The sequence below is a fragment of the Centrocercus urophasianus genome, unplaced genomic scaffold (assembly GCF_019232065.1).
Source record: "Centrocercus urophasianus isolate 14NV4802_14NV808 unplaced genomic scaffold, USGS_Curo_1.0 seq_13, whole genome shotgun sequence".
Classification (NCBI taxonomy): Eukaryota; Metazoa; Chordata; class Aves; order Galliformes; family Phasianidae; genus Centrocercus; species Centrocercus urophasianus.
In genome coordinates, this window is record NW_024884475.1 from 49,567,532 (window position 1) to 49,592,852 (window position 25,321).

A 25,321-nucleotide genomic window follows, 5' to 3' on the forward strand; every position below is an offset into this window, starting at 1 on the left:
TATCCCCAGGTAATGCCTCTAAGTTCAGTCACACCACCTGTGCCCAGCTGCTCCCAGTGCACCCCTTCCCCCTCAGCATACACTAGTCATTCTGACTGCTTCTCAGAGAGCCAGCATCCCTCACACAACCTGTTTATCCAGCCTCTTGTGTGTGTAAGTACTGTGTCAGAAATGCGATGGGAGTCCTTAAAAGGATATAGAAGGCAGGTGTTTATCACAGCAAACAGTGCAGTGCTAGAAGACTGCAACATCGCAGTCTCATGCAAGTTCCAAGTAAAAAGGCTTGGCATTCTTCTGGCAAAAAGATGAAGTCACAATAAACTCATGTATTGCTTCATTCACTGCAAAACACTGTTCCCCCAAAACACCCATCTGGGAGTCATTTTGGATTAGGCTGTCCAATGGTCATCCTAGGGAAGTGCAGGGGAACTCATGCTTGTTCTCATTGTGGTGTGATGAAGTGGAAAATGAGCATCTTGATCTGGAGGGGAGAGAGCTATAGGGGGGGAGGAAGGGGGAGAAAGGTGTTGGTTCTTTGCTTGGAGCTCCTTTCCAACAGACATTTTCTGCAGTGATTGTGGTTTTAGAGTGTGCCTGTTGTTTTGCAGATGACTTACAGCTGTCAAGAATTTAGATGAATTCTTTGCATGTCTAGTATACTGAATGCTTGTTTACAGAAAAGACTGAAAATTTTAAAGTTATGACAAAATAGAAACACAAAAAAGCCTCAAATGCTGCAGTAATTATGGGAGAAGGTGAAAAGAAAAATTGCCAGTCACTTTCAAGCTCAGGTAATTTCTTCATTAAACACGGGCTGAAACATTCATAATGACCAGCTTGCTGAGATAAAAGACCATCACCTGAATTATGTAACAAACAGTTGGATCAGACTATCCCAAATGAAACTGGGATGAAGACTGGGAAGCGGCAATGAGACAAAGGGACAGAAGGTGACCATCTGCTCAAATTTAGGTTTGAACTTTCTGACACTTTGTTGATATAGAGAGGACAGAGAAATTTAGCTGATACTTAACAGACTTTTAGTGCCTTTCCAGCCTCTGTATGTTATGAGTTTGTATTTTCTGTCCAAATTCCATTTTAAAATCAAGTTGTAACAGCTAAGTTCCTGTCCAGAGTTGGATTTCAGGCTGCATTTTACTTCAGGTCCTTTAAAGCACCACTCCAAGACCTATTTTCTGTGATTTTTATTTAGCTGTATTTTGTTTGAGATCAGCTCCATCTCACTCCTCCTGTGCTTGAGATGGGATATGGAGAAGGTTGAGAGGGGAGGGTGAAAGAAAGGAGGGGTAGGGCAGCAAGATAAAGGAGGATGTTTTTCACATACTTACAGTTCTGTAAGATTGGTAAGAATACTGATTTTTTTTTTCTTGTGCTTAACAACTTTCCAAGCAAGAACAAAAGAAAAATGCCACCAGTATCAGACAATAGTTTTTAAAAAATCAAGCTGCTTGTCATAACTTACAAGCCTACGTACATACATCAAATTATCATTTTTGACATATTTGTTCCCTTCTTCCTATGTTTAAAGAAAAAAAAAAGGAATGTTAGAAAGACATACAGCTATCTCATTGTTTATGGTTCCATTGAAAAAAAAAAAAAAATCTACTTAATACTTACTTAAAAGTTATAGTTTAATATTATGAGTTAACAAGTAAGCTGTTACACCTTTTTGAGTTCAAATACACATTGTGCAAATAAAAGAATCTGTACATACGGTGCTTCAATTAATATTATTTTTAAGAAGGCAGATTATAAATGAGTAGTTGTGGATCCACTGATGTATGTATATCAGTAAGTTTATAAATTTAAAAAAAAAAAAGGCAAAATTGTTTGTTTATCCATGCATGTGTAGATTATTTTGTTTGTTCATTCTTAGCAGGATTATTCAGTCACTCTTCAGATAAATAAAAGGCAAAAATGCATATCAAAATTGGGAAAGCAACTCAGAAATGGAGCTAACGGGGAAAATTATAATGTTATAATGTTGAAGGTGAGGGTCTTTGCCTCTCTTCTGACAGCCCACGTAATGGTTAAAGATGGTTGGAACAGAGCTACCAGTAAGTTATTGTGCTCCGTTTTTTAACAGTGAAGGACAGGAGACTTCCAGACCAGCAATGAAACGACAGAGAAACGAATTATATACAGACTGTGCTTTTGTTTCCTCTTCATCAGTTAGGATGACCATTTTGTCACTGGTTTAGCAAGGCAGTGATAACCAATCCAGGTGACTTAGGGTGGCTTCTCTTTTCTGCTGTTTTCAAACTGTGAACTAACTTTTTGGAGGGACAACATTTGAAGTATGTTATGAAAGGCTAGATACAACTGAAAGAAGGGATTTGCAAAATGAGAAACATTATTTAACAGTCCTTATTCTAAATGTGAACTTAATGGCCTCAACAAGCTCAATGAGGCATTTCATCACCAGGTTAGGGTAGATCTTCAGTATGGATCAACACAGTGATTATACATCTAAACAAACCCCACACCACACTGCTCTGTGGAAAGTGAACTTTAAACTTCCTGTGTTCACCCACCAGTAAGCAGCAAGTTGATATTAAAGCCTTCCTACAAACACCTTGAAACAAGTAGGGTAATGTTCTGTGAAATTTCTAACCACTCTTGGTAATTCAAGATGCACAGAGGAAATGCCTGGCGTATGCTGAGTGAGTGTGTAACAGTTCTTTTCATTCCACCGTCAAAATTATACGTGTCTGCATTATGAAATGCATTCATGCCTCATTTCTCTAATACTGTATCCCAATTAAGAGTGTAATTCATAACCAGCCTTTATTGAAATACATGACATATATTTGCACGTATGTCTTGTTATCTGAAATGGGCAGAAACCAACATGCCTTGCTCTTTAACCTGACATGTTTACAACAACAGAAAAAAAATATATTTTGTTACAGGAATATGCTACAGAGGTCTCTGGAAAAAACAGCATCAGTCGTAACTTAGCTATTGGCTTTAGCAGCAACCTTTACTATACACCTCATTTCTGTAGTTCCCTATTTCATGTTGAAGTAACTTCCAATATAGAACATTAATAATGCTTTGTAAGCTGGGGTCAAGCTAAATGTGCTCCAAACTAAGAGGCACCTCACATGAAAAACAGGACAGAAATAAAGAAAGTAGGACATTTCCATCTGTGACAAGGATTACCAGGAAGTTATCACTGCAAAATGAAAAGTGTCCTACATAGACTAGAACAGAAAAATGGTCTAGGACAGAATGTAATTAAAACTAAAGAAGATGAACAATGGAAGAGAGATCTCCAGCAGGTAAAGAGCAAGAGGTCAAGAATCTGGGAAGCTGATAATCATTATCTCTGTGGATTTGTCACTGCAGAAGAGGAAAACTAGCCAGCAGTGGCAGTTCATCCTAAGGAAGGAAACAAATTTGATCTAAAGGGAAATTCAGCAAGAGGTGATGCCCCTGTCCTTACTTCTGTCTTCTGAAGTTACCGGCCAGACAAGAAGATCATTGAGTTAATGAGTGAAATAGGGTTGGTAGGATTAAAACACATGAGGTAAATGCAATTTTTGGTTTAGGTTCCTAAAAAGCTGATGTGCTACCTTCTCTTGAGGAATGCAAGAGGTTGGTTGAATGGCTTTGCCATGGAGCCTCTCACAGGAGACAGGTCAGAGGGCTCAGCAGTAACGTGTACTTGAGTTGTGTTTGGATGAAAAGATCAAAGTGTTTGTGAAATGCCAAATATAGGTGCTTGCCCTATAGACTTTACGTCTCATTCCTTTTAGGGCAATTTCAATATTAGAACACTAGACAGATAAAAGAAATCTCTTGGTCTAAAACTGACAAACTTGGATGAATAAATTCACCTTGGCAGCCGAATGCAAGGATATTTGGATGTAATAAGAAAAATGGTATAGGAATGCCCAAAGGTATGAATGATGTTGTTACGTTGAGCATTGATAAGGCTTTCATTGTCAGCAAAAAGATATCAAGTATAAAAGTAAGTTTAGTATTCAACGTGCTGTGAACGGGATGAAGGGCACACATTATAATCCATCACATAATGGAGTATATAGTAAGTTATGAAAAGACCTATTGCCTTTTTTCTGTTCCTGGCTATAAAAGTAGGAGAAATTCTGTTCTTACCTTTCACATCTCATTCATGTTTTTTTCCTGCACTTGGATGCCTGGATCAAGCAATCACAACTGTTTAGATTCTTTTCACTTTCAGGACGTGTTTTTAAGAACATGAATGAGTAGCATGAATTTCTGTTGATCTTTGAGCTCTCCCCCTCTGCAATAATAATAGCTGCTTATCTGATACTTGTGGTTTTATGTATTTATGAAAGAAGAGACCAGTTCAGGATCTATACACATAAAGTAAAAAAAAATAATGTGGAAGCAAGAATGCATATAACAAGAATAGCAATGTTCAGCGCTGCATGCTGTAGTGAAGCCATACACTACTGAAAGCTACTGATGCATATTGTTTTTCAATGCAAGTGCTGAACTGAGAAATATAACTTCTCATAAATACTGTGATTCAAAGAGCAAAAAGTTCTCACAGAAAAATCTTACCTTTTATGGCTTTAGGAAGCATTGGTCAAAACGAAAACTGGCACTTGGCTCCTAGAATCAAAGGATGCAAGTAGTTCCCAACAAGATAACTTGATAGTATTTTCAGGCATTCCTCTGTGAAGTGGAAAACAGAAAAGGACACTAATTGGAGAATGTATATTCCCCTGGGAGTTAAAGAGGGAAGTTGTGTGTGAAAAAAAAAAAAATTATGGAACCAAAGGTCATTAATGGGTTTGCAGTCAAATTTACGCTCAAGGAATGTTGGTATGTTTGTTTTAGTTTCTTGCATACATGCAGTATTTCTGCTTGCCAAGTCTTGTACGTGAAAGAGAGCCAAAATTAGGAATAGAAACACCCTGGAAAAAAGGAAAGAAAAAAAAAAAAGGAAACTTTTATCTTGAAATATACTTAACTTCAAGAAACAAGTTTTCCCACTTGATTTCCCTGGCTTGCAGAAGGGTTTCTGATTTTCAAACATTCTTTTCTTTTCCCTGTTGCTAAGTGAAAGTCTCTCATAAACAAAGGAAATCAACTGTGTTAAAAGGATGAAAATGACTGTGTGCAAAAAGCTGTCATCTACAGAGTAAGCAAACTGGAAAAAGAAAATTCTTAACCTAATCTTTTCAGTTACAGCAATCCGTTCAGTGCTCATGATATTCAGAGAAAGTAAGAGTACTGTGGGTTAAAACCATTTGGAATTAATTCTCCCCATTTAAAAATGAGTTTCTGTAGCCTCAGTGATATGCTTGGAGTTTTGGGGATTTTTTTGAGGGGTTTCTCTTTCAAAGGGAGCAATTTTGATAATAATTGTAAGTATGAAGTTCCTAGCACATGTTGTGGATATGCAGGGTTGTGTTATAAGGACTTTGGGAGACTAAAGCTTCCTTTAGCTTCCTCCTACGTAGTTGTGGTATGGATGGGCAGCTACAGACAGCAAATAGGTCTTAGGTGGGTTGAATCACCCTTTAGATGTTTTTCTCTGTTGCAGATACAGAGAGACTATACTTGTGAACTCGGAGCCTCCGTAGAACACCTAATCTGATGAATCTAGGCTGTCATACTGGAGGAGCTAATCTCAAAGGCAGCTGTGTGACCTGAAGCTTACACAATACCTTGCCTCTGAACTCTAAGACTGCAGTGGGTTTGAGCATGCTCTTGGTCTGGTGTTTGAAAAACCTGATGGAAGTATGCCATCACACTTACTTGAATGTCAGAAAGTGCAGTACTTCTGATGGGATCACTTCCTTTGTCTTGTTTTTCGCATACACGGAGCTGTGCATTTCTTATCTGTGGTATTAATAGCTGGAGTACACCTAACAAACACAGCACATGAAAAGATATGCTTCAGAAGTCCTAAGTCTATTTCACTAACTGGCATTGTATCTACCTATTCATACATAAATGACTATATAGCTATTAGTTTAAAGAAATGTCAGCAAAGACAGAAAACACACCTCCTGCATGGTTTGTGCCACAGTTCTCAAGCTAATGAGTTGCATATTATATGATTTCCAGCTACAAACAAATAGCTTAAGTAGTAGAATAAATATTACCCAAGATCCTTTCTCTGAATAATACAAAGGATGTTAAGTGCTCAGGAATGGGAGTGCAAGTGCTCTGCCTACTCAGAGCCAAGAAGGACTAAGAAGGGCCAAAGGAAAAGTCTGTGAGAATTCCTACAATAACAGCAAAAATCTATTCTGGTCTTAGGGAGTGAGTGCAGAATGATACAGAATTTAGCACTGACTAATACACTCCCTTTGAAATGGTGTGTCAGTTGTGCAGCGGGATCTGGTCACACTTCGAAGAATAATATGTGGAGCTGAGGATCCATCTGTTTGCTCTTGCTGTCACCACTGAGGCTCCTTTATGTTAAACAGTCTTTTCACTGCTTCCAAGCATGCTTGAAGGCTTTGCTGTGCCTATCCCATGCACAAAAAGTAAACGTGCCTTAGCAATTCTGAGTAGCTGGTATTTTGATTCGTCTTACTTGTAAATGAAAACAATTTGTTCCATGCCATGTATCACTTAGGAACTTTTTTGTTTTTTAAGCTACGATAGTGAGGGCCGTCTGACAAATGTCACATTCCCTACTGGAGTTGTCACTAACCTTCATGGGGAAATGGAAAGAGCCATTACAGTGGACATCGAATCATCCAGTAGAGAGGAGGATGTCAGCATCACTTCCAACTTATCATCAATTGATTCTTTCTACACCATGGTTCAAGGTACTGTATACAAAGGATTTCTCAGATACTGACCTGAAACCAAATTTCTTGTAGTACAAGCAGCTCAAATCAGAAGCTTTACATTCCTAATGTTTGGAGGAGGAGGTGATACATAAAAAGATCTGTTCAGGGAAGGAAGGAGGTACAATAAAAGTGTAATTAAATGTTTCCTAATCAAATAACTTAAGTGAGATTTGGGCTTTAAAATAGAACATGAGATTCCAGCAGCCACATCCTAGCAAAAGTCAGTAGTCACAGCAGGCACAGGATGAGGCAAAAAATGTCCAATGAAGCAGCAGAGAATACATTTTGTGCCATACTCTAGAGGTGGGATTTTTCTTAAGTGTTTAAGTGAATTTGAAGGTATGTCCCAAAGGCATTTGTGTTTTCCTGTGATATGTGTGTATACGATATGGATGTCGTCATCTCTCTCATCCTTGGGTTTTATTTCCAGTGTGTAAAGGTAAAGGTGTTATGTGCATACAGTGTATAAGGAGTGCAGGACAAAGAAAGAATTAACACACATATGTGTGTTTCTGTTTGTTATTTGTTTGTTTGTTTTGGTTTTCTTTTGCATTTTCAGATCAGTTAAGAAACAGCTACCAGATTGGCTATGATGGCTCACTCAGAATCCTGTATGCCAGTGGCCTGGATTCTCACTACCAGACGGAGCCGCATGTCTTGGCTGGCACTGCCAATCCAACAGTGGCAAAGAGAAACATGACTCTGCCAGGGGAGAATGGGCAGAACCTGGTGGAGTGGCGATTTCGGAAGGAGCAAACCCAGGGAAAAGTCAACGTATTTGGCCGAAAGCTCAGGGTAAGCATGCAAACAGGCATGGGTAGTGTCTACTGCATTCTTACTTACAGGAAGATAAACACATTCTTGTAGATACTGCCATCCAGCAGCCACAGAATATTTACCATAGGTAAGCTTAGTGTTGATCTGGAAGTTGTTGCTTTTATTACTTTGTGTCTTCTTCCTTATTACTCTTTTCTGTAAAATCTACACTGGCTTTAGCCTGCAATGACTTGAAAAGAAAAAGGATAAAAAGATGATTTTTAGATTTGCCTTCACTTCTTATTTCCAGCGCTGAATTCACATACCTGATTTTAAATTGTTTTAAATTATTGTACCATAAGCCACCATGGGCCCAGAGTTTTCTTTCTTTGCAATTTTTAATAAAAGTTGTACTAATACTTATTTCTGGTAGAGAGAGTTCAACTGTGTGATTGTGAATGACATATTCCTCTAACATATGTCTTTACCATTTTGTTGGCATTTCTTCTTCCTATATAGTGAGTGAAATGTAAGTAGGAAGCAAACTGATTTATGACAGCCATTTGGTAAAGACAACATAGATTAAGCATTTGAAATAGAGTTGCCAGGAAACCATTTCAAGACTGCATTGGAGGTCTGACATATTAAGACTGAACTCAATTGTTTAAAATAAGGCCTAAGCAGTATATCAGGTAAAGGTAAATAATTTCAAACCACTTGACTTCTAAGATAGTAACATGCTACTTTTAAATTTAAAATTTTTATATTTTCCTTTGGGAAGGAGAGAATGCTGTCATGCATCTTACATTTCTACTACTTGCCCTGAAAGAGTAATTGATTTTTCTCCAGGAAGGAAGGATGATTAGATACAACAGCTGCTGCTTAAGAACAACATACTTGCATCTAGCTATGGTAGCGGGAAGAGCAAAAGGAACCCATGCTTATGAAGCTCATCCTTGGTTCTGGTTCATAGTTGTTTCATTACATAACAAGGTGATAGAGTAAATCTGCCAATTCATTCTTGAAGGAAGCCTACGGAAAAGTAAAATAACAATATTGATTATATTTGGTTTTGGCACTGAAACAAATCTCCCTTAGTCCAGTTCTAAAAAGAAAAGCAAAGTTGATTCAAATACTAAGGAGGTTAAAGAAATGTCAAGGGAAACTCTGATGTGAAAGAGTTGAAAGAAGAAAGAGCAAAGAGGTGGGAAAGATCTAACCTAAGAGGGAGGAAGTGAAAGATCATAAAACAGTATAAAATAGCAGTAATTAAAAATGTATATACAAATGGGAGAAGTAGAGCAAGCAGAGAGTGTGGCCTAATAATTGATTTACCAAAAAAAAAGGGAAGATTTTTTCAAAGTAATTTACATAGGAAGAAACTATAGAAAGTTTGCAGAGGGGGCAGGAAGGGGGGTTGTAGGAAAACAGAAAAAGAAACCAGGATCAGAAAGAGTACAAATAACTCACAGAGTTCATCATTTCCATCTACAGATACAGCAGTAACATTTTGCTGCAAAGAAAACAAATGTAAACAAAATGTAATGAAAATATGTAAATGTACTCATATATATGCGGTATATAACATCATGGAGTACACTCTGTGGAACTCTCTTGGGTTTCTGTTTTGTATGTATTATACCCACTACTAATAGTCTTTTATTTAAAAAAACACATATGTATCATTTTTTTCCCCGCCCCTTAACTTTAACCATTCTCTGTCAGTTTAACTTTTGTTCAAGTTTGTTGCATGTGTATTGTTCCAGAGGTCTTTGGCACAGGTGCTGGCACTCTTCCTCATGGAAGGGCTTTTTTGGGGCATTTGTGCTGAGGCCAGGCAGATCTTCTCTCTCAAGTGTCTTAAAGAAAGGAGCTGGTATGAGCTTTGTCTCAAGAGGTGTATATAGAGAGGACATGTAACGTCCAACAGAGAGCTCACAAGAAGGGTTTTAGCACTACCTTCAGAAAATTTATAAGCTCCAAGCCTTGAAGAAGTCTCCAGATTTCAAATAATCTCTTTAATCTCTCTGCAAGGCACGACAATATATCTGTAATCCTCATGGGGAAATCACTGTCTGATTTCATGCTTCTCACTGAAGCACTAGAAATAAAGCCAGGAGTTAAAGCAGAGCAGGGTAGGTGGACGTTGTAATTAGTGAAAGAGTAGAATAGCATGTAGGTGGTGTCAAGAGACTTGGTTTTGGGTCATTAAGTGTTTATTCACTGAAAAATTCCTAAGTTACTCCTTATATCATAATGAAGCCCAGAATTATCAAATCTATTTAGAGTACGCTTGTCTTAGACACAACACAAACATTCTTAAGTTTTACTGTAGAAGCATTTTGGTAGCCAAGCTATTGTTAAAAAATGCTTCAGTTGAAGGCAGGACTTCAACTGACTGACATTATTCTAGTCCCATACTACCCAGTGAAAAAAACTACGTCCCCAAACCTTGTCACTTGTATCACCGGATTATGCAAGCACAGCCAGTTTCACCAAACACTCAAGTCTGAATGCAAGAGCTCTGTCAGCAGATTTTGGAAGCATGAATCTGGCTATAGAAAGAGGCATTTCCTTTCCTCTTGTATTTTGTCCTTACACAGACCAGACAGATGGAAAGGGAGAATCAAGGGATGTTATTATCCCATTTAGCAGATAAGGCAGTGAGACAGCTAGATTAAGTACTTTGCTGTAATTTACACCGGAAGGATGTGCTTAGCCAAGAAATTATCTGCAATTGCTTGGACATCTGCCTTAACCATAAAACCACCCTTCCCTCTTTGCCTGTTCGGAAATCAGAAGTGCCTCTTCTCACTTCAGCATCTAAGCCTGAGAAGCCGACAAGAAAATTATTAAAAATCATAATTAAATGTTAAACAAGGAAGGGAAAGAAAGGGAAGAAAAATATCAGAGAAACAAAATGGGCAGAGAGAGGGAGAGATGACTGCAGGCATGCATGGGGAGAGGCTGAGAAGCAAAAGCCAGAAATAGACAAGATTTAAGTACAGATTTAGGCGAATGATCAAATGTAAGTGTTGAAATATTTAAACAAAAAATACGTGAAAGATATTAAAAAACAATTAACTTTCAGAATCAGTCTTCTAGCATTAATTTTTCACAGTGTATTTAAATAATATTTGACAGTTAATGTAATCCACAAAGCAGGAATTCTGCATCTTACCAGACTTTTTGTGTTCTTTTCTTAGTTTTGCATGAAAATATGCTTTTTGTTCTGAAATACTAATAGTGCAGATGGTTGTCATGCTAGTGAGTTCATACTAAAAATGAGCACATCAACATAAATGATGTAGATAAGACCGATAAATAAGCAAACAGGTATAAGCAAAACTGAGTATTCAGAGGAGGTTTTTTTCATATTTGTCTACAACCCATCTCCAGTACTTTAATACCTTTTATGCTAATAATAAAAAACCTAATTTATATTAGTCCTTCTTTTGAAAATGTATCAGTCTCTGGGTAAAAGAACCAAAATCCATGGTATATGGATTTTTTACCATACAGGCCTAAAAATGCAAAAAAAACCTTTAGCCATTTCCTTGGTCTAGTATCCATTTTCTTTTTCTTTGCTAAATGTTATTTAGCCATCTTTCTTCACCTCTTTAATATGTATGCATCAAGTACTTGAATAGGAATTTTTAAAAATTCTTAATACATATACTTGTGTCTATTTGTCCTCTACTTCTCATATGTTAGCAAGATGCAGCATTAAAAAGTCTTAGTTATCAGTGTTTCACCCTTATCTAGAATAACTTTAAAAGGGCAAACCAGATACAGAAATGGTTTGCAGATGAACAAAGAAACCTAGAGGTCTGTTAGAGAACACTAAAAAGCAGTTAAGAGAGGATGAGCAGAGAATTGCAAAGATGCCAGTATGGGAAAAGAAAACCAGACATTTTCATTTCATGCATACAAAAAATAAGAGCTGCTTCAATGAAACTGAAAGTTAACGTAAGATACTGAAACATCAGGGACAGATTCTAATGTAAAAGTGTTATATATAACTCACTATCCATCATTATAGCTTACATGTACTGATAAAACAGTTTTCATCATAAATATACCTATTTCAGATTCAAATTTGTAAGTGTTTTTCAGTGGTTCTGTAGTCTTCCAGTCATTTATGGCTTTAACTGGTCAGTTAAATGGGCAAAGGACAGAATCCTCTCCTGAGCATTTTGGCCTTATAGTACGTTGCGTCAGTGGATGGTACGCTGTTTTCATTTCCATCTGATCTAAAAGGGGGGATGCCTATGTTCTAAAAGCTGTCTGTCATAACTTGAAAACTAAATGTTCTTTTGAAGATTTTAATTTTGTATTTACTCTTTTGATAAATATGTGCTGTGGAAGATTGGTATTCAGTACTTGAGTATGATTGTTATGAACTTGACCAGCAATTGCTGGGAATATGACTGAAAAGTTTGCTAGATAAAATTTGGACTGCTCGCAAAAGGAGCAATTTGTTCTCCAAAATGGCACTGTTTATTGCAGAAGCTTTCAGTGTGTATCTTTCAGTATTTTCTTAACACTGACTGTCAATAAAAAAACCCAAATTACACCAGATTCCTTCACAGAATAGACCTATTTAAAATAGATGCTAATGTAGTGTGTCACATTTATATTAAGAAGGTGCTAAAATAATTTATATACACAGCAAGTCAATCACTGGAAATGGCACTTAAATAATAGCTAGCATTTCCTGGAAATAATAGGTAGCAAATTTACTTGATTTATTGTGTCCTTTTGTTTGTTTTTAAAAGGTTAATGGCAGAAACCTCCTTTCAGTTGACTTTGATCGAACCACTAAGACAGAAAAGATCTACGACGACCACCGTAAATTCCTGCTGAGGATTGCCTATGACACGTCAGGGCACCCAACCCTGTGGCTACCAAGCAGCAAGCTGATGGCTGTCAATGTTACCTATTCATCCACAGGGCAAATAGGCAGCATACAGCGAGGGACAACTAGTGAAAAAATAGAGTATGACGGACAGGGAAGGATTGTGTCTAGAGTGTTTGCTGATGGAAAAACTTGGAGTTACACATATTTGGAGAAGGTAAAGGACACTTGAGGTTTTAAAAATGCTTTGATTTTGCTAAAATAATACAGCATCTGACTGCTCTGTGCAGTCCAAAAAGACGTAGCAGAAGCATATTTGGATTATTCTAAGTATCAACATGTGGTTCCTATGGGAATGTTTTATAAAATAGATATGCAGCCTTGTTTTAGGTGACTGTTAAGAATTGATGACTTTTAAAATCATTTCGGCTAGACTAACAAGCAGCATCTACATTTACCTTTTATCTTAACTGTTAAAATAAGGTACAGGAACTAGATCTCTGCAATGTAAGTCAGCTGAAAATTATCTATTTGTACATTCTTCACTGCTGGTTTTTTTTTCCAATATCAAGAAAAGCTCTTGTTTCTAGATAGTTAAAGCTGTCAGTTTACACTTGCTCTTTGTTGTAGCATAGAAAAAAACAACAGGCAAAAATCAGGAATCTTCCTTGTATATAACGATATCTGAATGATAAGTTCTTCCTCTAGAAACAGCTGTGAAAATCTCCCTTCTGAAATCTCATCCCTGCTGTGCAAAAACAGAATCTATTTCTTTGTGGCATTTAAATGTATTTCTATTGAATCTGTTGCTCGGCAAATGCTGTTTACTAGACATTACAGACATAATTTAATCAAGACCTACGATACATAATAGCCACACATCAGAAAAATGTCAGAATAATCCCGGGTGGCTCCTTCTGATATAAATAATCAAACAATTGTTTCGCCTATGTTTTAAACACTTACGGAACAAGAACACAGTATTCAGGGATCCCAGGCTGTTCAAATTCTTCAAAATCATCTCTAATCGTAGGGAAGAAATTGTATCTCCCATATGTTGTTCTCCTCGTGAGTTAATGGCTCTAAGACAGTTTTACTTCTTCCCATATTAAACATGACTTATCTGAATCCATTGACAATCTGCTGTTTAGCTGTGAGTGCTTGATAAAAGTGATACAGTCATAACAAGTAGCAAATTATGAATGTCGAACTACTAATTACAGAACCCCTTACAATTAAGCATCCAAGTAAATTAGGCAGGGAGATGTTAACAACATGTAAGGTCAAGGATAACTCAATTAAAGAGGAGATAAATTTTCCCAAGTGGGAATGTCACATTTTTGCAAAGAAATAGTATGTGTATATGGCAGGGGGATGCAAGGAGGTACTCCGCCATTTGTCACATGGTAAAAATCTGTTCTTAATTTTCAGTCAATGGTTCTTCTGCTTCATAGCCAACGGCAGTATATCTTTGAATATGATTTGCTGGATCGTCTTTCTGCTGTCACCATGCCCAGCGTTGCTCGTCATACCATGCAGACTATTCGCTCCATTGGCTATTACAGGAATATATACAACCCCCCTGAAAGTAATGCTTCTGTTATAATGGACTACAATGAAGAAGGGCAGCTCCTTCAAACTGCTTTCCTGGGGACAAGCCGAAGAGTATTATTCAAGTACAGACGGCAGACCAAGCTCTCAGAAATTCTGTATGATAGTACAAGAGTTAGTTTTACTTATGATGAGACAGCAGGAGTCCTGAAAACGGTAAACCTCCAGAGCGACGGTTTTATCTGCACCATTAGATACAGGCAGATTGGCCCACTGATTGACAGACAGATTTTCCGCTTTAGTGAAGACGGAATGGTAAACGCCCGATTTGATTACAGCTATGACAATAGCTTCCGAGTGACTAGCATGCAAGGTGTCATCAATGAAACCCCATTGCCTATTGATCTCTATCAGTTTGATGATATCTCCGGTAAGGTTGAACAATTTGGCAAATTTGGAGTTATATATTATGATATTAACCAGATCATTTCTACAGCTGTAATGACTTACACAAAACATTTTGACGCACACGGCCGCATCAAGGAAATTCAATATGAAATCTTTCGTTCACTAATGTATTGGATTACAATTCAGTATGACAACATGGGACGAGTGACAAAAAGAGAAATCAAGATTGGGCCGTTTGCCAACACCACAAAATACGCCTATGAATATGATGTAGATGGTCAACTCCAGACTGTTTACCTGAATGAAAAAATAATGTGGCGATACAACTATGACTTGAATGGCAACCTCCATTTGCTCAACCCTAGCAGTAGTGCCCGTTTGACGCCACTTCGCTATGACCTGAGAGACAGAATAACCCGACTAGGTGACGTGCAGTATCGATTAGACGAAGATGGATTTCTGCGCCAGAGGGGTACCGAAATCTTTGAATACAGTTCAAAGGGCCTCCTCACTCGAGTTTACAGCAAAGGCAGTGGGTGGACGGTGATTTATCGTTACGATGGCCTCGGACGACGAGTTTCCAGTAAAACTAGCCTTGGACAGCACCTCCAGTTCTTTTATGCAGACCTTACTTACCCAACCAGGATAACTCATGTATACAACCACTCAAGTTCTGAAATCACATCCCTTTACTATGACCTGCAGGGACATCTTTTTGCAATGGAGATTAGCAGTGGAGATGAGTTCTACATTGCATCTGACAATACGGGAACACCACTGGCTGTTTTTAGTAGCAACGGTCTCATGCTTAAACAAATTCAATACACTGCTTATGGAGAGATCTACTTTGACTCTAACCTTGACTTCCAACTGGTAATAGGATTCCACGGTGGTTTATATGACCCACTGACCAAGCTAGTCCACTTTGGAGAAAGAGATTATGACATAATGGCAGGCCGGTGGACAACACCTGATATTGAAGTCTGGAAGAGAATTGGGAAGGATCCAGCTCCTTTCAATTTGTACATGTTTAGAAATAACAACCCAGCCAGTAAAATACATGATGTGAAGGATTACATCACAGGTAAAATGCTACTTCATGTAAGACTTTCTCCCACTTGCTCAAATTTCTCACTCTGCATTCTTATAATCTGGAATCTGTCAATCTGGGATACAGACTGTGTGAGGAAGGTTAATACAGAAACTCTCAGGGAAAATGATCATTCAGAAAAGCACTTAAAATTTAGGTCTAGATCAATCAAGCGATTTTAACTTGCTTGGTGTTCTGGACCTATACGCATCCAATTTAAACTGGAATCCACAATTCTAGTGAAATGTCTATGTATATCATATTTGGATAAAGTTATTTTTGAGGAAGCATTAAGCACTTGACATTAACGAATGCAAACATGTTCATCAAGAATGGTGAAATAGCAATCTTGAAAATATCTCACATGCCTTTAGACATACATTTAGGTACCAAAGAGAGGTGGAGGTCCACAACACAGTGTACTGAAAGAGGAAAGCAGAGATCCTTCCAGTATCGTAACACATTGCCTAGTGCTCTTACAATGAAAATAAATAGATTTCTTCAGCAAGTACAAAAGTGAGAACCCCTCAAGACCATTCATGACTATCTCCTTACATTTGAATTAGTCCAATTTATATCTGGGCTACAGAGCAGTAAAAACTGTGTATTTATGGACAAAAAAAGACAAGAGGGAATGAGAATGTAAGATAGCAAGGGCAGGAGGGGTCTTTCTGCAACCAGTTTAACCCGTTAAGATGGCAGAAAGTACTCACTGAAAGTTCACTGGTCGGTGTTTGCTAGAATGGGCTTTTCCAAGAATACTGATGTAAACTGGCTAAGAAGCAGAAGTCCAACAAGGTGCAGGTCCAGCACAAAATAATGAGTAAGCAGCCAAGACGGAGAGGGTGGATATAGAAAAATTAGTACAAAATTCTCTTTTGGCAATAGAAAGCTGCTGACATGCCACTTGCGTAATTGATTTTTTAGGTAATCTATATGCTTTTTGTGCATCTAGACTTAGTGATGAGTAGTGTTTTCTATTAATCTACACACAAAAAATAGTGTACATCGCCAGAAAGCTCTGAAAAATGCATGGCTTGATCAGATATATATTAATCTTTGTATTTTAATAGATGTAAACAATCTGGAGTTTTTTTCAGATGGGACCAGACTACAGGATGGTCTAAGCTCCCCTTATGAATCATGAAACTACTACTCAGAGAAGCCTACTGGGAATTGGGGTGGAGTTGTGTTAATTTAAAAACAGCAGCTATTAACAGGGTAGCTAACAGTCTGCCTGGGAGCAAGGATGACAATCGGCCTTTGAATCTGGCTTCTAGCAGCATGTGCTGTAAGGGATACAACTGCAGTTAGATTCTTTGCAGCACTGAAAATAATGCACGTGATTCAAGAACTGCCCTCAAAATTGAGTTCTAGTTCTCTTAACATTTGCATGCATGCTGGTTACCACAGGTTATTAAGGTTATTATTAAAATAACTAATTTGGCTGGCTGGCATTTTTAGATGGAGGCTTATCATTTATCTATCTGGAAAGACATAAATTATTTTTAATTTAATATTTTTTTACTGTTTTAAGCATGTGAAAAATTCTGTTCCTTGTCTAACTTGTGTGGATTTGTCTTAAGTGAAAGCCACTAGACTTGATAAGGAGCACTCTGCCAACTTCTGGTAAGTTTAGTATTTGTGTAAGATAGGGTAGAAAGACAGAAACTAGATAGGCAGGCAGAGCACCCATTCTTGTCCAATCATTGTTAATTACTTAATTGCTGGTATTCCTATTTTATTTATTTTTAATAAAATGCACAGTGTACCATAAATAATGTTATCAAATGCTAATTTAGTGTCATGTACTTACTGACATTTAATTAGCTTTTAATTTCATCCTGAGGAAGGGGAGATTTCTCTTGAATCAACATAAATTGTCTGCCAAGTCATTATAAAGGTAATTGACTGTACAGATGTTATTTCAGATACAGTTTGAAGATACTAAAATAACAAATGTATAACAAAAGGGCTGGATGTTTTCTTCAATACCTTTTCTTTCTTTGCTTTGTTTTAATGTGTTGATGATGAAGATATAACAAAGAGAGTGTTCAGTCTAACCATGAAATCCCAATTAGTTCAAGTTGTATTAGAAGGAAATCTCACCCACGTTGTGGTTTTATATTTCTGGAAGTTCTAGAAAACACTGGGGCCTTTAGAACTGCTGAAACCTGTAACACCCTTCAGAAGAGCAAAGAGCAGAAGTTTTCATGCAAGTTCAGAACTTCAGGCTTTCTACATAGGCTTACTATTTTAGCTGTAGCAGGTCTAAATCCATACATACCAAAACAAAGACAGTGGATCTCCTTCTGTGGCATGACAGTGATACAACTGTGCCTAAAGTTGTTCCATGTACAAATGGGAACAAACAATTACAAACTATTAAGCGACTCTTTTTCTTTTTTTTTTTTAATAATTCTCTTTCAGATGTTAACAGCTGGCTGGTGACGTTTGGATTCCACCTACACAATGCCATTCCTGGTTTTCCTGTTCCAAAATTTGATTTAACAGAACCTTCTTATGAACTTGTGAAGAGCCAGCAATGGGAAGATATACCTGTAAGAATCAAAGCTAAGCACTCAAATGAAAGAGGATAGAATATTCTCTTCTATTCAGCTTAAGAGGAATGGATAATCCTGACAGGGCTATTTCCTTATTTAATCTGAATTTGTACTTACCAAATATCTACTTTTTTATCTATGCATTTTCAAAAGAATCTTTAAAATTACAGATTTCCTAAGTACAAATTTTAAATAAGCTGTTTGCTTTCAGCTACAATAAAAATATAGAAGTACAGTAATCAATGAAAAGAAGTTTAAGAACCTTTGAAGATGTCTAACTTTCCTAACAGAAACTACAGAGATTAGATTTGTACTAGCACTCTGCCCAAAGGCAAAAACTGAACAGCGTAGCAAAAAGTAGACTGTGAAATAAACAGAAGAACAGGTGATGTAAATTATGCATACCAGGCACCACTACAGTTTTACTTCTCTTTAATATTAACTACACTTTATATGTAAAGATAAAATATTGAAAATGAAATTACCTGAGGTAAAACCTATTATATTACATAAAACCAAAACTCCAAGTGCTTATGAAGTTCTTTTGGGAAGAAAAAAAATAAAAGAGAGAGCTTAAAGCCTGAAAACCTCTTAGAATTTTAAAAGATAAAAGAAATAACAGTAAAATTAAATTTCAAATCCGCTATTAAAGAAAATGATATTTACAAATCAAGCTTATTCAAAGATCAGAGACATATGCCATCCCAAATCCTACAGTTCTCAGTTAAGGGGGAAGTGCTGAGATGTTAAAATGGGTAGTCTGATCATAAGCAGTCAAAAACCATTCCCTTTTTTCAAGATTAAAAGATGAAACAATCTTGAATAACCCTGCAAAAACTAATCCAGACCAAAAATCATCAAAAAGTGTGGCCCAGCAAAAGGGAACGTATGGAAGGAAATTCTGCAGGCACAGAATCACCCATTACCTATATAGTTTAGTAACCAGGAGCTGAGTAACGGAGAAGGACCTTTGAGCACAGTATGAGAACAGTGTCTTCCATGAACAACAAAAGCAGTAAAGAAAACACTGCAAGTATTCCAAGCAAGTATTCCAAGCAAGGTGGTCATCATCTGGCATTGCTGCAAAGAACTATTAGAAGTTGTTTACTTAGATCTCAGAGGCTGAAAGAATGAGGCTATCTGGTACCACTGGAAAAAGCACACCAGGAAGACAATCAGTCTGGTCAAGGAGATGAGAGCAGGCAGCCAGCTGTCAGAAACCTTCCTTCAGGACAGGAGTACCAGGGAGGCACCTGAGTTCTAGAGACATGCAGCACAACAGAGGAGAGGGAGAGAGACAAAAAACAAAGATGCTTCTCACGTAGGAAGAAGCTGTAACTATGGTATTCACAATTGAATAAGCAAATACAACTAGGAGCCAGAAGTAAAGATGCAAAATACTTGGTATTTTGGAACATTCTGGAGGAAGCGAGCATTACCCATCTATGAGGTTTTATGTCAGAGCTCCAAAGATACCTGTGAAAAATAAGCAATCTTTGCCATTAAGTTGCTTTAGCATCTTGCCACTCTCACTGATTAGTGTGCTGGCTAAAATACATTTTTATGTGGGATTTAGACAGCTGAAATCCACACTTGTTAGCAAGTGCAGACAAGAGTCTGCCACATTCAAGGAGACTTGAAAATCCAAATCAATTTGAATTCCCTCAGGAATTGTCCCCTCCAGAAACCTGCCCTCATGGCAATGTAGAGAAGTCTTTGCAAACCTTTTGCCAGGCTTTGATGAGCAGCAAGGGAGAATTATGGTTGCTGAAGTCTGTGTTAATGGCTCCTGTTTGGTCTGGAAATTTAGGAAGAGAGAATAGGCACTTGCCTCATTTGTCAGTTGTGAATCAAGTGGTTTTAAACAATATTTTACTGGAAGGAAAAGGGGTCAATTGGAAGATAAGCTGGATAATCTACAGAAACTAACTACTCGGTTTCAGAAGTGTAGCCAAAGCTATTTAAATCTTTCTCTCTGTTTCCTGCTGAGACAACTGCTAGGGCAGCTGTCTACTCTCCTCCTTCATCAGTACTAACTCATTCACAGCTTGTCATTGTTAAGCCCTGCAGTTACCCAGATAGGATGTGCCTAGTCTGCAGTTGTAAGTTCCCAACCACAGCTGACCCCATAATGTGAGCTACCCTGCTGTTCCTGCTGGCTGCTCCTGCTCTTCTAGCTGTTCTGGATAACCACAGCAGTTCTGCTGACAGCTCCTAGTCTCTAGCTGCCTTCTCTCACCTTATCAAGAGTGCACCTAGCATACTGGCCTACACATAGCTCTTAATAGTGAAACTTTTTTAACATATTTTCCTATCCAATCTTTCCCACCTAGTACTTTTGCACCTCACAATTACAACTGTAATTCCCTCCCCTCTATAACACATGTACGTGTTCAACAAGAACACCTTAGGTGCAGTAAAATATGAAATACTGAGTTATTTACCTGTTGGTTACTTTCACTCACTGCCCCCTTTGCCAACAAAGTACTCTGCTGTGTTCAGGATTACACCCCTCTAATGTCTTCCGGAGAGAGTGCTTGTCTGTTTTAGGTCTCAGCCAGCATGCTGATGCTTGAAGCTAAATGGATGCTCACACAACTGGAGAGGCTGCAGCTTTTTCACACATACCCTTTTATCAGTTTCTTCAAATATTTGCAGGAAAGATCATCAGTCCCTAATACTCCACTCCTCCACTCTGCACTATTTACCTCCTTTTCTCTTACCATAAAGACTATCCTCATGGTTTGACTGCCCCTTCCTTTAGCTTCAGGGGTTGTGAGAGCTTCCCTGCAGTTTGGTCTTAGACTGCAGCTACCTCAGAGACTATATCTATCTACCTCCTGACTGGGCACAAAGAAAGGCTTGTTCTTGTTCTGAATCACAGCTTCATGGCCCACAAAAATCCCCTCGATTTAGACGAAACTATGGTAGACAGGAATCATAATTGAACAAGCTCAAATGATGAGATAACACTATAGAAAGGCGGCTCTTTCCTGTACTAGGTATTAGCACTGCAAAATTTACATTACAAAATTAGCCCCTCCAAGTAGCCTCTGAAATAAACAGAATTTCTGTGCACGTGCAGGGAGACAAAGAGAAAAAAACACAGAGCATTATCAAACCAAATAGTCTTGTAGCTCAGTAGAACAAGCAGTATGTAGATTTAATTAGTTCCTTGGCACTGTCAGTGGCAGCATATCCTGTTGTCATCCATGGGCAGTACACCAAGAAAGCCTGCCCACTTGGCATCCAGAGGGCTACAGATGGTTGGTAAAACTTCTGTCTGTTCTTGTTTACAGCCAATTTCTGGAGTGCAACAACAAGTGGCGAGACAAGCAAAGGCTTTCCTTTCCCTGGGAAAGATGGCAGAAGTGCAGGTCAGCAGACGGAAATCCAGCGGAGAGAAGTCGTGGCTGTGGTTTGCCACAGTGAAGTCTCTGATCGGGAAAGGGGTGATGCTCGCTGTCAATCAAGGAAAAGTGCAGACAAATGTGCTCAACATTGCAAATGAGGACTGCATCAAAGTGGCAGCCGTTCTGAACAACGCCTACTACCTAGAAAACTTACATTTCACCGTTGAGGGCAAAGACACGCACTATTTTATCAAGACCACCTCCCCTGAGAGTGACCTTGGGACGCTGCGGCTGACCAGCGGGCGGAAGGCCCTGGAGAACGGCATCAATGTCACCGTGTCCCAGTCCACCACCGTGGTGAACGGCAGGACTCGTAGGTTTGCCGATGTCGAAATGCAGTACGGTGCGTTAGCGCTTCATGTCCGATACGGCATGACGCTCGATGAGGAAAAAGCCCGAATACTGGAGCAAGCCAGGCAAAGAGCTCTTTCCAGTGCCTGGGCCAGGGAACAACAGAGAGTAAGGGATGGAGAGGAAGGTGCCAGGCTGTGGACAGAAGGAGAAAAGAGGCAGTTGCTAAGTGCTGGAAAGGTACAAGGATATGATGGGTACTATGTACTCTCTGTGGAGCAATATCCAGAATTAGCAGACAGTGCCAACAATATACAGTTCCTCAGACAAAGTGAGATAGGAAAGAGGTAACACACTGGCTTAGCTCAGGCTGCCAAAGAGACTGTGTACCAGTGTCTTCTAAAAAGGAGACCAAACTGTTCTGCTGCATTACTACTTGAGCCTAAGCTTACATCTTTGCTCAGATTTTTTCTGTAGCACAATCTGAACGGACTCTGTAATGAAAAGAGCGCCTTCCAGAAGAATGATACTGCTAATGACAAAACTTTTTTTTTTTTCTCAATGACCTTAAAGGTGATCTGCTTTAAAGAATATGTTTACATATGCATATCGCTGCACTCAAGTTGGACTGAAAAGTATTAATTAAAAAAAAAAGAAGAAAAAAAGGCCTAAAGATTTTGCAACAGTGTGTCTGCTGTCCTGAGGCACTGTATTTAATTAAGATACAGACCTGTACAGTGTTTCCAAATATTACTGAATTGTTGACCTTTGCTTATGAGAAGTAGTCTCTCTCTTTCTCTCTCTTTTTCTCTTTATCACTGCATAGGATGTGGTATATATCTGTTAATTTTAAAATGTGGGACAAAAATTACTGTTTATAGACAACTCAACTGCTTTAAACTGTGCTGCTTTCTAAAAGGACATTGGCACAAGTGACTTATGCTACCATGGGAATTTAATAATGGATTTTACAATGCTAACGTGCTTTGCCTTGGGGGGAATAAAACGGCAAGTAGAATCCTTGTTACAGATAAGCAAAGGAAACCCTGATTTTTTTGTAAATTATGTGAGACAAGTTGTTTATGGATTTTTATATGAATTACAATTTACTGTACATCAAATATTAGTCTCAGAGGAGTTAATTTATGTAAAGTGTTTAAAAAAGTTTATACTTAAAAATAAAATGATAAAAACATGTGCTGTGTGTGATTTTTTTAAAGAAAAAGGAATTGCACCTTTTATGTTATAGCTGTACAGTATAAAGTATTATATTGTAGAGATATAACAGTGATTACTAATGTCCAAAAGTGTTAATATTTTTGTATTAGGTTTAAAGCTGTGCATCTATCACTCTGCTGATAGAATGGAACACTCCAAAGTGGCTGGCTGAATCAGACTGCAGCTCCCTTCCCTCCCCTACCTCTCCTGTCACCCAGGCCAGTGCCACTTCATCATTGTTAGAAGGCACAGTAACCAAATAAGTCTCGTTTATTATGATGGAAGACTTTAATAGGTTGGGTTTTCCTTGTCTTTTTCCAGCCCTAATGTAATAAATGGACATTTATTCATACCAAGTGGGCTTTCTGTTGTTTTTTTAGAAGCTCTGTTTCACAATGGAGAGAGTAGTGTCTCAGGTGCTTGGCAAACTGTACGTAGAAGAAGAAGAAGAAATGGTGTAGTTTCATCCAGTTATGTCAACTTTGTCTTCTGTATAGTACAGCTCTTTTAGATGTTATAATTCCAGATAGATAGAAGAAGCGTACCTCTGACCTGATGCTACAAAATTGCTCTTTAGGCAGGCAGGCTATTCAGTAGGTTCATCTCCTGGCCTTCAGCTGCCAGATCACATCCCATTACTGTGAAAACTCAACATGGGGATGGAAAGGAAGGTCTAATCCTAGTGCCTATTCTGCATCTCAACACCACTGCACAGATTTGGCATGCTCTGCTCCAAGGTCCAGCATATCTGCTCTAAGACGTAACTGAAGCATGCAGCTGGTTCCTTACAGGAAGCCTGCAGGGGCATCTATGGCATCTGTTCTATATCTTGGCTGAACACATTCTCTGAGCTTTACTCTCATGAGCACTCAATTCAGCCACAAAAACAAATATTTTTAAGATGAGACGAAATTGGGGTTTTTTGATGTTCATTGAAATATACACAGTTATTTCTATCCATGTATTATAATGACAAAACATAGTAAGTGAACGTGTCTTAATTATGAATGGTTCAAGTGGATGTAATAAAAATAGTTTTCTATCTGCTTTGTATTCTGAGAGTCTATGGTATTACATACTCTAAATTGCACATTAGGATTGATTAACAGATTTGAATTTCTGCCGGCCAAGTTGCTACCAAATCTGCAGGATCAGTGCTGTAACTGTACGTGTGTATTTGGTAGAGCATACAGAACTAATTACACATATAATGAATGCTAATCATCTATTAGAATGAAAGCACAGAATAGTTGTTAGTATTTCTACCCTTGAAGCCTTGAGGGCCCTAAATTTAGCGAGGACAATATGCCAGACCCCAGAGGTGTGTGATCTACGTATTATTTAAAGATGTAAAATGCTAGGTGTTTGCAGTTCTGTTGGGTGGCTCTTCCACAGCACTGTATTTAGCATGCTGTAAGTGCTCTCTGTTGAAATAGGCTCATATTCTAAATTATGTCAAATGTTTCTGTTCTGTTTGAATATGAAAAGCGTGTATAACATATCAACAATGAAATATATCTTCTACTTGACGCATACCAGTTCCTTCTCCTTTGTTCTGGCACCAATAAACAACAAATTATAATATCTGCTGGTGATCATTTTAAATAAAGTCAAATCAAGCCAATTAGTGACCTTGTTAGTAGGTATAACGAGCCTATTTCTTGCTAAAAAAGACTTGTGATCTGGACATGCTCCTGCAGGAAATAGTGACCTTGGGGAATATATAAACAAAAGAAAGATCTTTTTAAAGTTACAATATGTATGGTTAAAAGAAGCATATTACAAAGAAAAAAAAAGAAAAGAAAAAAAGAAAGGAGATTAAGTATTTTAGGCAATGCCAGTCAAAATGCTATCCTGATATTTTGAGATGTATATTTCATCTGATTTGTATTGTTCTTTTAATTTGCCTTCTTAACTTTCTATGTGTCCTGAATTTTCCACAAATTGATAACTATAGATTGCATCTAGGCTTTCCAATAAAAGCCAACCCAATGTGTGTGTGTGTGCGTGTGTGTTTATATTTGTCTTTTAAATCTGTATGCCAGGTATTACAGCTGCACTATTGCTTTTGTGGCTCTATCGGAAGAAGCAAACTGATCCAGTTGCACTGGTATTGATTCATTTGCTTCACAGTCGGTTGTCTTCCCCCCTCCCCCCGACCATCCAATGCCTTAGTCTGCTAACTCAGCAAAGTGAATTACTCCATGGGATCTCTAAGGTGGCCTACTTTAGAGAGAACATGAAATATACTTCACCAAGACAAATCTTTTGTAGATAAGGAAAAGCCAAAGAGCAAAAAAAGAAATCACTTAGAACTGTTTTCTCTCGTATCCCCCAGAGTAAGA

The 25,321-nt window shown here is 38.1% G+C and overlaps 1 protein-coding gene and 1 long non-coding RNA gene across 5 annotated transcripts in view; one reads left to right on the top strand and one right to left on the bottom strand.

Moving 5' to 3' along the window:
• Positions 1–24,972, top strand: part of TENM3 (teneurin transmembrane protein 3) — a 383,293-nt gene extending 358,321 nt beyond the window's left edge. For all 4 annotated transcript variants that reach the window (XM_042811517.1, XM_042811518.1, XM_042811520.1 and 1 more), the window contains 6 exons: positions 6,628–6,803; positions 7,387–7,622; positions 12,362–12,658; positions 13,873–15,484; positions 17,921–18,051; positions 21,354–24,972. In XM_042811517.1, the coding sequence (XP_042667451.1) occupies positions 6,628–6,803; positions 7,387–7,622; positions 12,362–12,658; positions 13,873–15,484; positions 17,921–18,051; positions 21,354–22,109 (3,208 nt within the window). In that variant the 3' untranslated portion in view covers positions 22,110–24,972. The remainder of the gene's footprint in view (positions 1–6,627; positions 6,804–7,386; positions 7,623–12,361; positions 12,659–13,872; positions 15,485–17,920; positions 18,052–21,353) is intronic.
• On the bottom strand, positions 8,497–19,526 carry LOC122156632. Its single transcript, XR_006167572.1, has 3 exons — positions 19,456–19,526; positions 9,054–9,096; positions 8,497–8,615 (listed from the first exon to the last, which is right to left on the bottom strand). It is a non-coding gene; the product is annotated as an uncharacterized LOC122156632 (long non-coding RNA).
• Positions 24,973–25,321: the final 349 nt, after the last annotated feature.